The 14905-nt window shown below is 51.3% G+C and overlaps 1 protein-coding gene across 45 annotated transcripts in view; it reads left to right on the top strand.

Annotated features, from left to right (window-relative positions):
• The window catches only part of LOC105484109 (calcium voltage-gated channel subunit alpha1 C), a 649973-nt gene that overhangs the window by 550456 nt on the left and 84612 nt on the right, over positions 1-14905 (top strand). For 26 of the 45 annotated variants that reach the window (XM_071070632.1, XM_071070629.1, XM_071070625.1 and 23 more), the window contains 8 exons: positions 1527-1656; positions 2881-2940; positions 7532-7638; positions 10774-10861; positions 11370-11477; positions 12634-12686; positions 13000-13146; positions 14522-14723. In XM_071070632.1, the coding sequence (XP_070926733.1) occupies positions 1527-1656; positions 2881-2940; positions 7532-7638; positions 10774-10861; positions 11370-11477; positions 12634-12686; positions 13000-13146; positions 14522-14723 (895 nt within the window). Of the gene's footprint in view, positions 1-1526; positions 1657-2880; positions 2941-3087; positions 3148-7531; positions 7639-10773; positions 10862-11369; positions 11478-12633; positions 12687-12999; positions 13147-14521; positions 14724-14905 lie in introns of all 45 variants that reach the window. The other 19 variants (XM_071070630.1, XM_071070633.1, XM_071070626.1 and 16 more) reach the window with 2 other exon arrangements.

Genomic DNA, 14905 nt, shown 5'->3' with positions numbered 1-14905 from the left:
ACTTTTTCATTCTGTTCTCCCTATTTCTTAGAGGGCCTTACATATCTTTCATCTCCTTGTCTTTCTGTATTCTGGGAGATTTCTTCAGCTGTATCTTCCAGTTTCTTAATTCTATTTTCAACTTAATCTATATTACTGTCTAAACCAATTTTTTATCTTGACCATTATATGTTTTTGTTTTAGTTGGTTCCATTTGTTGCTTGATTTTCCAGATTCATCGCTCTAAATCTAGTAGTTTCTATTGATGCCTCATCTTTGTGATTTAGTCCTTTATTTCATTAAATATTTCAAATATAGTTGTTTTATAGTCTATATCTAATATTTCCAATACCCCCAGTCTTTGGAATCTAAATCACTTATCTGGTGTTTCTTCAGATTTCCCATCTTAGTGGCTTGTCCTTTGGTGCATCCGATGATCTTTGATTGTGACCCCAACACTTCTTCTTCATTTGTGAGAGTCCTGAGGACTAAAGTAGGTCTGGGGAGGCTTTCTTCCAGATGCCCCTTGGAGGTGTTGGCTCAGGCTTTCCTGCCCCATGTCAAGACTGGCTTAACCTGCAATTTCTTGACAGCACTGCTGTTATTGGCTTCCATCCTCAAGCAATTCTGCCTTCCTGGCTGGCTCTCTCTCCATACATAGCCTCAGCTCAGTGGAGGTTGGCGGGAGGGGTTGTTAGTTTGAAGCAGATGATTCTTACAGCCATCTCCTAACTCTCATAAACCAGAATTGTCTCAGAGAGCTTGGCCCTTCGAGGGTTTGGTGCTTCTGCAGCAGGAGGGCTTCTCAGAGCATTTAGTCAACCATAATGCCAGGAGCAGAAGTCTGAAGGCCTGGGTTGAAGCCCTGGCTCCCCAACACTAAGGCTATGTTTCTGGGCAAGCTTCTCCTACTTGGGTTTCAGTGTTCTTACCTGTGAAATGAAGATGATGACACCCATCCCTTCCTTCCTACATTGTTGTCAAGATGAGATGGTGTACAAGACACTTTCACATTTAGGAACCTAGCATTTTTGGTACTATCACTGAGTGCCTAGAAGCTCAGTTGGGTAATTGTGCTGGGGCATGGAAGTGAATTGCACATGTAAAGCTCTTACACAGGAGCAGATCACCTACAGAAAGCCAGCTTGGCCGGCTCCTCAGCATACCCAGCTCCGGGCAGTCCTATTGTTCCCTGTGCATTAGCATAGAGCAGATCTCATAAAGTGATTTCTTTTCAATGATAGGGAAAATAAGTCCCCAAACAAAAGCCAGTTATGAATGTCAGAGCAGGATTTGGGAATTCAGAGATTCTCAAAGGTCTCAGATGTAACCTTCTAAAATATCAAAGGTGATATCTGCACCATGGGGGTGAGGGGTTGTCATTACCAAGCGGCAGTAAGACTTCAAAATGAAGAGGTCACTTGAAGCCAACAAGCACCTGTTACCAGCTGCTGGGAAGAGCTGAGGGGACAGGCTCCCAAGAGCCGACTGCTGCTTCCCCTTGTCTGCCTTGACTTGTCTCTCCTCCTGTCCCCCCTCCCATATAGGTTTCGCCTGCAGTGCCACCGCATTGTCAACGACACGATCTTCACCAACCTGATCCTCTTCTTCATTCTGCTCAGCAGCATTTCCCTGGCTGCTGAGGACCCGGTCCAGCACACCTCCTTCAGGAACCATGTATGCATTGCCTGTGTCCTCTGCACTCCTTCCCTCTGGGGCTGTGCCGGGCCCACAGCTTCTGTTGCTGACATCATTGTTCAATCCGGAGCCCAATTCTAGATGTCATAATCAGATCCACAACTGACATTTCATTAAGAGAGTAGGGCTTTGATAGAAAACCACCCTAGGACCACAAACAAGTAAGAGAGCATGTACCCAAATGCTCAGGCTGGCTTGATCATTGGCAAAGGGTAGGACTTCCATTGCCTGTGGATGTTCCCCAGGAAGCTCTAGTTCCCTGCAAACTTGGTAAAATGTGGCCACTGACTACATGCCCTCCCTTGCTCCCAGCGTACTCTGACCAGAAGGGGAGCATTGGCAAATAGGTGCCAATGATGAGGCTAACCTTACCTAAAAGAGAGTCTTGGTACCTTCAGTAGAGTACACCAAATGTGAGGACCCACCCAAGGCTCTGTTGAACAACGTTAAAGGCCAGTTTAAGAATTGCTGTATTTCAAAACCTCAAAACTTTGTCAAGTCCAACCAAGTGGGCATGAAGACAACCCACTGATCTAAAGCCATACCCATGCCAAACTACTCTGCACTCCTGGGGCCTGCTTGGTCCCGGGCTATCTTGGTGAGGTTAGCAGGTGTTGGCCCCACCCCTGATCCATCACCTGAAATAGAATAAGTATGCAGTCCTGCAGCCGGTCCTCAGCCTGTGCAGACCTCACCTGGAGGATGCACCTCCCTTGCCCCAGAGGACCTAACCCAGGAGTAGATTTCTACCAACACAGGAAGCTCGCCAGCTCAGTCCCACCAACAAGAGCGAAGCATTTTTAATCTCCCTGCAAAAAGACAAACCCCATTCTCTGTCCTTTTGACAAGCATCTCAGTGGTCCGATTTGGGTTTGTAAGTAAATTGGATTAATGGGAAAAGCATCCAGCCAGATGCTGCTCAGATCCAGTACCAGCTGAGGCCAGCCCTGGAAGCTCACCTCACTTATCTGGGGGCTTCAAGGGAAGCCGCTGTGCTGCCTGAGGCTAGCCCCACCTCAGGATCGCTGTGTGCGTGCTGCTCGCCCCCCATTTCCATCTGTGTCCCTGTGCAAAGGCTCAAGTGCCATGCATCTCATTTTGAAGTGTGGCCCCTTTTCTGGTGAACATCCACTGACCTCTCTTCTCATCCTGCTTTTCTCCCTTCCCCATCCCATCCTCACCCTGTTCCTTTTTGTTTTGCAGATTCTGTTTTATTTTGATATTGTTTTTACCACCATTTTCACCATTGAAATTGCTCTGAAGGTAAAGCCCCCATCCCCCTCTGCTCCTCCTGTCCCCCTTGTGCCAGCACCAGGTCTCTGCCGCTGTCTGTCGCTAACACACATGCTCCTTCCTGTTGGTGTCGGGTTCACTCTCAGAGCCACTAATCCAATTATGCTTATTTTTCAGATCCTAGGCAATGCAGACTATGTCTTCACTAGTATCTTTACATTAGAAATTATCCTTAAGGTAATGCAACCTGGGCAATGCATCCTCTGTCGCTTTCTTTGTGTGTCTCTGCTCTGTCTGGCTGGCTCTTTTCTCTCTTCTGTTTCTTTCACTCTCTCTTTTTTTTACTCCCAAGCCTGAAATTGGAAAAATGAGTGCCCCTCACTTTGTGTGATGCACTTTGCCCAGACTCAGAAGCCAGGAGCAGCCTACCCCACTGCAGCCCCTCCCTCCAGCCACCCCTAAGCAGTCCGTGCCCTGGAAGGGACACGTGTTGGCTGTGCCAACATCAAGGCTGCCATTTCACTGGTTTGGGCTGCAGCCGTCAGCAGCGCCAGACATACATGCCCACACGCACCAGCTCTGGGTAATTGATACCTGAGCCCACGTAGGACTCTCCTTCCCTCCCCCTGCTCCATACACTCTGAAAGTGGGAAACCTCCTGGGACATGAAAGAATCACTTCGGCTGCTGTCTTTGGATGCCCGTCCTTAGCACCGTCCTCTGTACTTGCAGCAGACATTGGGTCTAAGCTGGGGTTAGGGGCACATAACAGTGATCACAGGCCTGCTGTGAGATGTGGAGCTGGTCTCCGAGCTGAGGGCTTTCAGCAGGTAGCTATAGACTACTGTCAACCCCTCAGTCACCTGCTGCAAAGCTTTGTCACAGTGCCCCTTGCCCTGAGCGTGGGGGAGGGAGGACTGTGCTGGAGAGCTGAGTACAGCGGGGTGAGAGCAGGTGCTGCAAGGAACCTGAGCACCCAGCCCCCAGCCCCCAGCCCTCGCCTGCTGCTGGCCCAGCTCAGTTCTGCTAAGGGAACTGCTACAACATTGCTACCCTCAGAACAGGCAGAGCCCACCACAGAGCAACACTGGGATGAGAGAGAGTGTGCCTCCATTTTTCCGGTATATTTCTGAGTCTCTAAACCAATGCATGGCCAAGCCAGTTCATCTGAGAGTCAAGGTGTGAGTTCCATGGCCTCAGGGAACGTGTGCTCCTCTCTGAGCAAGGGGGTAGATTCTACCCTTTCCCCAAACAGAAGGACTAAGGCTCTGAAGTCCATGCTTCAGCTTTAGCTTCTTCCTGGGAGACTAGGCTGGGACTCCCCCTCCCAAGGAGTCCAGAATCCCTTGTCATCCTATCGCTGTGGCCAGTGCAAGCTGAAGTGCACACCTGACCGATGCCACTGCCAGCTGCAGACCTTTCCTTCCCCGATGAGACTCCCTCATCATGGCCCAGCTTGTTGATGGACATGACAGTTCAGTCACATCCAAATACAAATTGAATGGGGCAGTTTTTGTGTGCCTTCCCCTGTGTCCTTGTCCCCAGGATACTCAGGTGTCCCCAGTTTCCATCCCTGGTTCCCGCTAGCCAAGTATGTGGCTCAGATTTTTCTTTTCTGCTCATGGAGAGTAGATCTGACCAGGCTCTGGCTCCTGGAGGTCGGGAGAGGGAACCGAAAGTTGTGTGGCTGCACTAAGGTGCGCTGCGGCAAAACCTCTTTTCCATGGTGAGCTGCTTTGATTCCTGGACTTCAGATGCAGGGAGGCACACAGACACCAGAGGTCTTTCCTAGGACAAGAGAAGCTCTGAGGCCCAACTCTCAGTGCCCTTCTCCAGAGCTGCCCTTGTGGATTTCAATGGTGCTATTTCTCCTTCGGGATTGCCATACAAGCCAAAGTGAAAGGTCTCTTTGCAACCATTGTCATGGCAAGGTCCTTCCCTCCCCTCCATCCCCTCCCTCTTCTACTCTCTTCTGTGCTCAGCATGCTTCTCGATAGACACCCCGATGCCGGAACACTTCCCTGTACCTCCTTCCCACTGGGTCCCTCTTCCTGGCCTAAGGCCCAGTGTCATGTCGTGGCACAGATGACCGTGGCTGTCCAAGGGGGACATTTAGCACAAGGAACAGTGGAGGGGCCTGGAGATGTTTGGCCTTAAAAAGGAAAGGCTTGTAGGCCCACAACAGTTGCTGAGTAATATAAGGGACTGTCACATAGAAGAGGAAGAAGGTAGAATCAGGACCCATGAGTAGAAATCACATTAAAAAGACAGGTTTCCTAACTAGGAGAGCTGCCTGGAGAGGCAGGGATGGCCCATGGTTGAACAGAGAGCTTTCCTACCCTTCCAGGCAGAGCCAGCGAGCCACGTCCCATTCCTTTCCTTCCTCAGGGTAGAAGCACCCCAGCAAGGGCCGCTTCCCAAGTAATGGTGTAGAATTAGGCAAGCAGGACCCAGGTGGCTGGCAATCGGAAAAACAGGGTCAAAGAGGGACAATTCGCACTGGGTACCTGAGCCTGGCTTTTCCTGATGCCCTGAATGGCACAGATGACTCTCAAGTGAATGCTCTGTTTTCCCCACGTCCATTTGCCCTTTTTTGTATAGCCACTCTTCCTCTGGCCCTGGGTGCACACTCCCACCGCCCCCATATGCACACACATGCACTTGCTCAAGTGTTGGTCTCATTTGAGGGTCCCCAGACGAAACAGGAGCCCAAAACCAGAGGACGGAGTCGGCACTCTGAGCCTCGTTAGTCCACCCCTCTGAGGAATGCTTTCCGCCGAGCACAGAGGGTTCCGTCAGAGTTCAGTAGTAGCCTCGGAAGATCCAAGCCCGGAGCAAGAAGAAATTGGACCCGGTGCCTTCCTAACACTAAAAGCGAGGTGGCTGGGGAAGTACTGGGCTTTCTGCAGGCACAGAGGGCTCTTCGGTTAATGTGAACTATGGGAGCCTCCTGAGTCCAGTCTCTGGGGGTCCCAGGTCTTCACTGAGAGGTGAAGAGGCGAGCCTTCCAGACGGTGGGCCTTCTGGAACTATACTCCCTTGCATCTTTTATATAATCTACCCACTTCTAAAAATCATTGCCCAGCACAGGTGCCTGAGTCCTGTGGGACCCCCTGCTGCAAGAGATAAATGGAAAGAATTAGGTTGCAAGAGCTATTTTTGCCCATTTCCCCCTGTGTTTGCTTTTGAATGGCTCTGCGGACACTCTGCCCTGGGCACGCTCTGATTCCAAAGAGATTAACTGGGCCCCAGATGACCAGGGAGCCTCGCTCCCCTTCTCCACCGTCAGTTCCACATTTTTCCCTTTGGCCGATGCTTCCTGTCTGCTGCCTGTCACCGCCCTTATCCTGGATAACCACGGGCCCTTATGCAAGTCGGCAAAATGAGAAAGGCTATAAAGGCGATTTGTTGAGCGCCTGCAGTGCACAGCTTTACACCAGGCTCAGAGGGTGGTAATAATGGCCAAGTCCTGTAACAGTCATCATCATCTTGTGTGTTCTCTTTTAAAAAGTTTCCAAAGGGCTTTCACAAAGCCAGGGGATAGTTTCCTCACTTTATGATGAGAGAACAGAACTTTCCTCATCCAGGAAGCATCCGGAATACAAATCCAGGCTGTAGTGACAGCTCAGCCTTTTATGGGGCTCACTGCATGCAGGGTGGGTCCTAAGTATTTTACACAGAAGTACCCGCTTGATGCTTACAACCCTGTAGGGTGGGTCGTATCCTCGTTTTCCAATGAGGAAACAGAGGCACTAAGGGAAGTTGAGTTTCTTGCTCCAGGCCACACAAATAAAATACCATGGGGCTGGGATTCCAGCCCAGGCCGCCTGGCCTCAGAGCCTGTGCTCTTAGCCACGGAGCCTCATAGCCCCTCTGATCACACAGTTTTTTGCCCTTAAAAAACTCCAGATGCAGTCTAGAAGCAAGACAGGAGAATTGAGTTTAGAATAGTTGGCATCAATCGTCAGCACCCTTTGAGGCCAGGAAGGGGAGGTATGCTAATTGCCAGAGTCACCACTGGAACTTCTCACCAGGCACCAGGGTGACCAGCTGGCCTAGTTTGCCTCAGACTGAGGAGTTTCCCGGGATACAGGATTTCTGGTGAGAAAGCAAACCTGGGCAAACCAGGATGGCTGGTCACCCTCCTGGGCATGCCCCCCCACCCCCGCCCCACTCCCTGCAGATGCCCGGTGCTCTCAGCTGGCCTAAGGACTCAAGCATTCAGAGAAGCAGTCGGGACATGTGCTCCCAGCCCGAGAGCATCAGGAAAGGACCCTACAGGCCCGAAGCCACGGACTTGGGATGTGGAACAGCGGGAAATTAGAATGGGATGGTGGGGCCCACGTGAAAAGGCTTTGAATGTAGGACTAAAGAGCCTGGCGTGGCCTGGCAGGTGCAAGGAGCCACCCAGAAGTCCTGGGCTGGGAGATTCTTGGGCGATTGCGTGCATGGTGGCAGAACTCGTTTCTCGGCACCATATTGCCGTCTTTGTCCTTCCTGTTCCCCATGGATGGTGCTTGGGACTTGCCCAAGGAATGCTGTGGGAGGAAGGGGTGGTGTGAGGGGTCTCTGGGCTCGGGCTCGGGCCACTCACACTAGTGTTTCTCTGTCCCTCCCCGCAGATGACTGCTTACGGGGCTTTTCTGCACAAGGGCTCCTTCTGCCGGAACTACTTCAACATCCTGGACCTGCTGGTGGTCAGCGTGTCCCTCATCTCCTTTGGCATCCAGTGAGTGGACCCCCTCAGCCCACGACAGGCCATGCTGCTAGCAAGGGGTGCCAGAGAGGACAACCAAACCCTGGAGGGCCCGCCTGCAGGGCCACCGGAGTGTGATGAGAGTGGGGTGGGGCCTCCGAAGCTGTACATGGCGGCTTTGAGTTCTTGGATCCGTGTCCTCGGTGGTCTGACACTTGGGGCATGTTGATCAGGCGCGAATATGTTTAAATACCTGGGTTTTGCCATGACAGGCGGGGCCAGGCTCAGCTATTAAGAAACGGTTGTCCCCAGGACCTTCCTGCCTCCTCCACCACAGCCCCAGCGCCCTAGGCTGACCTTCAGCAACCCGTAGTCTGCCACTGCCGTGGCCTCCCCTGACCTGGACCCTCTTCCCTTTCTCTCCCCTCTCTCTCCAGCCAAAGCACCTCATGTATGAGTGTATGTGTGAATGTGTATATATGTCTGTGTAAGTGTGGGGTGTATGTGTGCATGTGTGTGTATGTGTGGGGTGTGTGTATATGTGTATGTGTGTTTGTGGATGTGTGTATGTGTGTATGTATGCGCTTGTATGCATGTGTTTGTGGGTTTGTGTCTGCATATGTGTCTATATGGGTGTGTATGTGGATGTATATGTGGATGTATGTGCATATGTGTGTGTGTGTGTGTGTGTGAGACTGTATATTTGTGTCTTGTGTGTGTGCGTGTGTGTGTGTGTATGTGTGTGTGTGTTTCATTTCACTGGGCTGGGGTACAGTCTGGGTGTGAGTTCTCAGAGCTCTCCAGGTGACTCCCCTGTACAGCCAAGGTTGCAGACCTCGTTCAGGTGTGGAGGATCTGATTACTAGTTTCTACCAAGTTCTAACAGCTGATAGTGTGAATCCTACACTTTAACTTTCAAAGCACTTCCACATACACGTTCTTCTATGGTCCTCACACACACACAACGATGGGGGAGACATGGCAAGTGTTATTATCATCATTGTATAGATGGGAAATTTGGGGTTCAGGACATCATGGCACTTGCTCAAGGTCACACCTATGGTAGAGAAAGGCCTAAGTCCCATGGTTCCTAGATCTCTCCTCCCAAGCGTGTTTTCATGGTCGGCTGAGATCATGCAGGGACCGGGACCTTGGGAGAGACCCTTGTCTGTGATCATCAATTATATTACCCCGTATTTTCTGCCTGGGAGCCTACAAGTCTAGATTTGAATCCCAGCGTGGCCACTCAATCACTATTTAACCTTGAACGAGGAATTCTTCCTCTTCAGCCTGTGTGTTTCCCATCTGACCTTTAAACCCCTTCCGTTGTAATTCAGTGCAAGCTGACTCCCTCCCAGAGAGACTGTAGGAGAGACACAGTGATAGACAGGAGTGGCCTTTGCATCTCTTGGAATAAAAGAGCTATGCACCAGAGAAATCGGATCTTTCCGCCAGCCCCTTCTTGAGCACATCATCCTGACCACACAAAGCATGAAATCAGCACTTGCTGGCCTGCCATTCATTATTTAGGTCCCAAGGCAAGTATGAGGCTCTCTAAAAGCTTGAGAGGCTGTCTGAGGTAGTTAGCCCGTGAGGGTTAGGATGTACTCCACGGCTGCTCACCGAGGTGGTATGGTTAGTAAGCCCCACCTGGGTAGGACGGACAGCTCCAAAAACCATCCAGGCATCTTGCTCAGGGGCCTGTCTCCTGCTGTCTCCATCGCACTGGGGAAAAGCAGTTTCCTGAGACTCCAAGAAGCTCTGGCTTGGCCTCAGCATCCCAGGAGTGTGGAACCTGTAGTGCAGTGTAGGAGCCAAAGGGCCTTCTGAAGGGTCACTGAAAAATCAACCGACAAGAGAAAGGTTAATTGGAGAAAAAGCATTCACATTTATTTCACGTGTATACACAGAGCCTTCAGAATGCAGACCCAAAGATACAGGGAAAGTTGTCCGTTTTTATGCTTTGGTTCCAAAAAAGTATGGACAGCCATGTAGAAATGTGACTGGACAAGAAGGGTAGGATCTAACGTGAATGGACTGAGTGGGTAACCCAGCAAGGCCTGTCTCTAGGTTCTTCGCCTCTCTGTGAAGCATTCCTTCCTTCTGGGCTGGGGACAGGATCCTGTCTGCAATAGGAGTCTTAGGATCTACACTCCCACGTGGTAGATCTGAGGATTTTTTTATGGCCAGTTTTTATACAGAAAAGCAGAGGGAAAATTTGAGTAATATTTTTAGGTTGTGTGGCTGGCTTTGAGGAAACGGGATTCTGGGTTCTGGCTTCTTGACCCATCTTGGAGAAGAGGGATTCTAGTGTCTATGGCTAGCCTCGGAGGAGAAGGGGACTGAGACAGGAGGGCAAGAGAAGTTCAGAGAAAAACTTGTGCTTCCGAGACTGCTTCTAAGGCAGTCATTTCGGGGTGGTGTTTCCTGAGCCCCAACAGTAAAGCCCACCCTTCCTTGGAGTCCTGAGTGTGCTCTGAGTGGGTTTTAGGTGTAGGTGCCAGGGGCAACTGTCTAGGGTATGTGTTTGGAGATAAACACTACGAAATCTCCTCCCCATGCCCATCACCTCCAGCCACAAGACCCGAGATCCCACCATTAGTACGGCATTCCTTTAAGTGTAATGATGTCTTCAGCAGGCATCATGATAAAAGGTACCATTTAGGCAGTTTATCAAGCACACGGCTAGGTGATTTACGTGGAACTCTTATATAACCCTTGCAGAGACCTTCTGAGCTGATTACAGACCCATTTTACAGATAAAGAAACTAGAGCTCAGAAAATTGAGGAAATTTGTCCTCAGTGCCTTGGCTAGCAAGTGCCTGTGCTGGGCTCTGAATTCCCATGGCCTCGCTCTGGATTTCTTCTGTGACACTGTGGGTGCCCCTGCAAGTAGCACAGTACATTGCTAATGACCTGCGTTGAGCCACTTTCCGCATTATTTATTCACTCAAAGGAAAGCCCCAGGGTTATAGGCGAGCTCCAGGCTCTCACGGGGTGGGAGACAGGAGTGGAGAGTGGTCCCAGAATGCACACGTCCCAAAGATGAGCTTTACATTTTCTCAGGTTTGCCTGGGATTCACCTGTCAGGACACTCCCTTACCACATTATTTTTGCTCCCCCCAGAAACAGGAGGAGCTTACTACCCTGCCTGTTTCCCTCTCCCAGGTCCAGTGCAATCAATGTCGTGAAGATCTTGCGAGTCCTGCGAGTACTCAGGCCCCTGAGGGCTATCAACAGGGCCAAGGGGCTAAAGGTAAGTTGAGGGCATGGGTAGGGAGGCTCCGGCCAGCCCACTGGGGAGTGGGAGCTCCACAGAGGTGAGGGTTGGGTTGGAAGGAGGAGATGATGGTCAGGCCAAGTGGCTGCCATGTGGGGTCCTGGACACTGGTACCACTGCATGTCCCGGATCCGTAATGAACAGAAGAGTAACAGAGGCAGTCATCCAAAGTGTCTTCCCTAAGCAGAACCAAAGGGAGATCCCATGAAACCCTGGGCCCCTGCGGTGCCGCCATCCCTATATTCCTTCTACTGTAAGATGGGAGGTTAGCAGGGCTTTTGTCCTTGTAGTCACAGAGAGCCCAGTGGGGGCCTTTGCATCCCATTAGGGTCTATCACTTCCCATGTGACTCTCGGAGCATGGCTTTGCCCCTCTCAGCCCAATGACTCCTGCTTGTGGCAAACGGGCTGCCCCTGCTACCTCCTGGAAAGGCTCTGGGCATCTCCTGAAGCCACGTCTCTCTCCCCTTCCCTTCCCACTGCAGCATGTGGTTCAGTGTGTGTTTGTCGCCATCCGGACCATCGGGAACATCGTGATTGTCACCACCCTGCTGCAGTTCATGTTCGCCTGCATCGGGGTCCAGCTCTTCAAGGTAAAGTCTGGGCTCCGCTGTGGTCCTGCTTCCTCCCCTCCCATCAGCATTCCCGGGGAAGGGAGCTGGCAGATACTGGACGAACAAGACAGTGGCCTGGGCCAGTCCTTGGCCTGGATGTAACCTCCACCTGCAGCCCAACTCCAGCTTCAGACCAGGGGAGGGAGGCGCTAGAAGGAGGTATCGGGCCACCAGGCCAGAGGCCCCTCACGCTCTCCACTTCACCTGCCCTTCAGGTCACTGCCCTTCCTTCTAGAAAGAGAGGGAGAGGGACTTGCATCCTGTGGAAGCTCTGTGTCAGTCACTTGCTTAAAGCCTGCAGCAGTGACCTATTACCAACAGCATCACGTCCCTGCTACACCACCCAGCTTTCAGAGCCCCGCACCTGTCAAAGTCAGCTCCCGCTGCTTCCTGCAGCACCCCTCGGCTACAACGAGGCCAGTGCCCTCCTTGGATTCTGGTCTTTTTTGTCCTCACCCTTTTAGTTCTGCTTTTCTCCCACCTAGAGCATTCTCCCCTGCCACCCCTCCACTGTGTAAACTCCCATCTAATTCATGCCTCTGAGTCCAGCTCCACTTCTCCCTCCCTGGCGAGACCTTCCTGGAGAGTACAGCTCCCATGCACCCGAGCTCCCGTTTTTGCATTGCAGGGCTACTTGCAGCACTGGCGTCTGTATTCACCACTGTTTTGTGCATGGGAGTCAGGCCCTGCGCATCTGGATTCTGCACTTTTGTTTGTTTTGTTTTGTTTTGTTTTGTTTTGATACGAAGTCTCACTCTGTCGCCCAGGCTGGAGTGCAGTGGCGCGATCTCAGCTCACAGCAAGCTCTTCCTCCCGGGTTCACGCCATTGTCCTGCCTCAGCCTCTTGAGTAGCTGGGACTACAGGCGCCCGCCACCATGCGCGGCCAATTTTTTGTATTTTTAATAGAGACGGGGTTTCACCATTCACAGGATGGTCTCCATCTCCTGACCTTGTGATCCGCCCGCCTCAGCCTCCCAAAGTGCTGGGATTACAGGTGTGAGCCACCGCACCTGGCCGGATTCTACGCTTTTTGTCCCTGGCACAGTGCTGGGCTATGGAGGTGCTCACTAATTGTTTTTGGATTGACTCATTGATTACTGAACATCTCTAATACTCTGTTCTCTGCCTTCCAGGGAAAGCTGTACACCTGTTCAGACAGTTCCAAGCAGACAGAGGCGGAATGCAAGTGAGTGGAGGTGGGAGGGCAGCCAGGGCCACGGCCAGTCAGCCCCAGGAGGCTGGAGGCTTGACCAGAAAGGAGGGACAGCTCAGTTTCTAAGACCGCAGTGGCACCTGGACTTTTGCCTGTGTGTAATCTGGCCTCGCTGACACAATGTGTAGCATTTTTTCTTCCTGAAGTTTCTACCCACTGAAGCTCCTCCCATGGCTGGAACTGTGAAGGTCAAGCCAGGCAGTCCCATCCCACCCAGCATTCAGGGTGACTGGCAGGCGTGAGGGAAGATGGGAAACCCCAGAGTAAACTGCTTCTCCTTTCTCAGGGGCAACTACATCACGTACAAAGACGGGGAGGTTGACCACCCCATCATCCAACCCCGCAGCTGGGAGAACAGCAAGTTTGACTTTGACAATGTTCTGGCCGCCATGATGGCCCTCTTCACCGTCTCCACCTTCGAAGGGTGGCCAGAGTGAGTATGCAAACCAAGGCCTCATGAACCCTGACCTTCGAGGGCCAGTACTGACTTTCCAGCGCAAACCCAAGTTTTGTTCATGTCCCGCACTCCTTCTGGAGGTCATGTTTACCTGGGTCCTCCCCAAGCAGTGAGGTATCTTTCTAGAACAACTCACAGTCCACTGTCACTGCTGAAACACAGACTCTTCCTTCTCTAGAAAGTGTCAAGAAACTCCCACCAAAAATGACCTTTTTTTAGCCCTCTTTCCAACCTCAGCATGAGCCACAATGTCAGAGGTCTCTGTCATTACCCTTATGGCATCTGGGAGTTGGGTGTGGGGAGAGCTTCTCCAGGTGCGGGCCCTGTGGTCACCAAAGAATTCAAAATTACCACTCCCAGCATGCCCTTCGTTGGGGTAAAGATGGCTGAGATATCTTTATTAACTGGACCCCGGTCTCCTTAGGAAAAGCCTTGCCTATATTTATAGAGGATAGTGAGAAAGGGATGGAGGCCTGGGCCCCACGTCCTCTGCTGAGGCAATGCGTTTGTGCCTAGAGCAGCCCATGGCCCTTGCACACTGTGTCACCTCTACCAGGCACCTTCCCATCAGGTCTTTATATCTTTGTATAGACACCTGTTTTTCTCCCAATGTGTATTCCAGTGAAATTAGAATCTGAAAGTCAGAAAATTCTAAATGTTTCTAAGTCAACAGCAATGCATGGATCTTAGGTGAGAGTCATCATTATCATGCGGTAAAATATAGGTGACAGAGAATAACCAAGTGCTGTGCAGGGCTACGGAGGAAGGCAAAGAGATAATCCCTGTCCGTGAAGAATAACAAGCTCCATGGGGCATACAGCCAGGCTCAAATGAATGGCATATGTATGTAAACTGCCTAAGTTTAAAACCAGACCATTGGTGATGATCGGAGTAGCATGGGTCATGTGAGTGCTTTATCTAAGTGGATATTTGCTCTCGGAGAGATTTATTCTACATTCCCTCTAACATCCTCTGAGTCCATGCCAGTTTGCAAAGCTGTCTCAATATTTACCAATATTTCCAGTATTTGAAATCAATGCCCATGACTCATGTTACATTTAAATAGTTCTTCACAGTTTCAAAACACCTTCCTATACATTATTCTAACTTCCCTGCAAGGTAGGAAAGTCGGGAATTATTGTCTCCAATCTACAGATGAAGAATCTGAGTCTCAGAGAGGTTAAGAGCTTTGCCCAAGGTCACACAGCCAGTAAGTGGCCGAGCTGGGACTCCAGCCCAGAGCTGTCTCCTGCACCCTGATCCCTGGGATCCCTGGAGCAGTGGTGCCATCCTTCTGCAGAGGGGACCCTGCTTCTCCAGTTCCCTCTGTGGGACCTGTCTCCTCCTGCAGGCTGCTGTACCGCTCCATCGACTCCCACACCGAAGACAAGGGTCCCATCTACAATTACCGCGTGGAGATCTCCATCTTCTTCATCATCTACATCATCATCATCGCCTTCTTCATGATGAACATCTTCGTGGGCTTCGTCATCGTCACCTTCCAGGAGCAGGGGGAGCAGGAGTACAAGAACTGTGAGCTGGACAAGAACCAGGTAGCTTCCTAGGAAGGAGCGGAGGGAAGCGGGGCCCGTGGAGGGAATGGCAGCCTGCGCCCACCCCGCAGAGGAGCTGCATCGGGGAGAGGCCGTGCAGATACTGAGATCGTCTCTGCTTCTCAACCAGAGTGGGCTCTCGGTCTTTTTGAGGGACCTGTGCAAAAGAAATGCATATTCCC

This window comes from Macaca nemestrina, chromosome 10 (genome assembly GCF_043159975.1).
Source record: "Macaca nemestrina isolate mMacNem1 chromosome 10, mMacNem.hap1, whole genome shotgun sequence".
Taxonomy (NCBI): Eukaryota; Metazoa; Chordata; class Mammalia; order Primates; family Cercopithecidae; genus Macaca; species Macaca nemestrina.
Note: the sequence above shows the minus strand (reverse complement) of the source record. Positions and strands in the feature narration are given on the sequence as shown.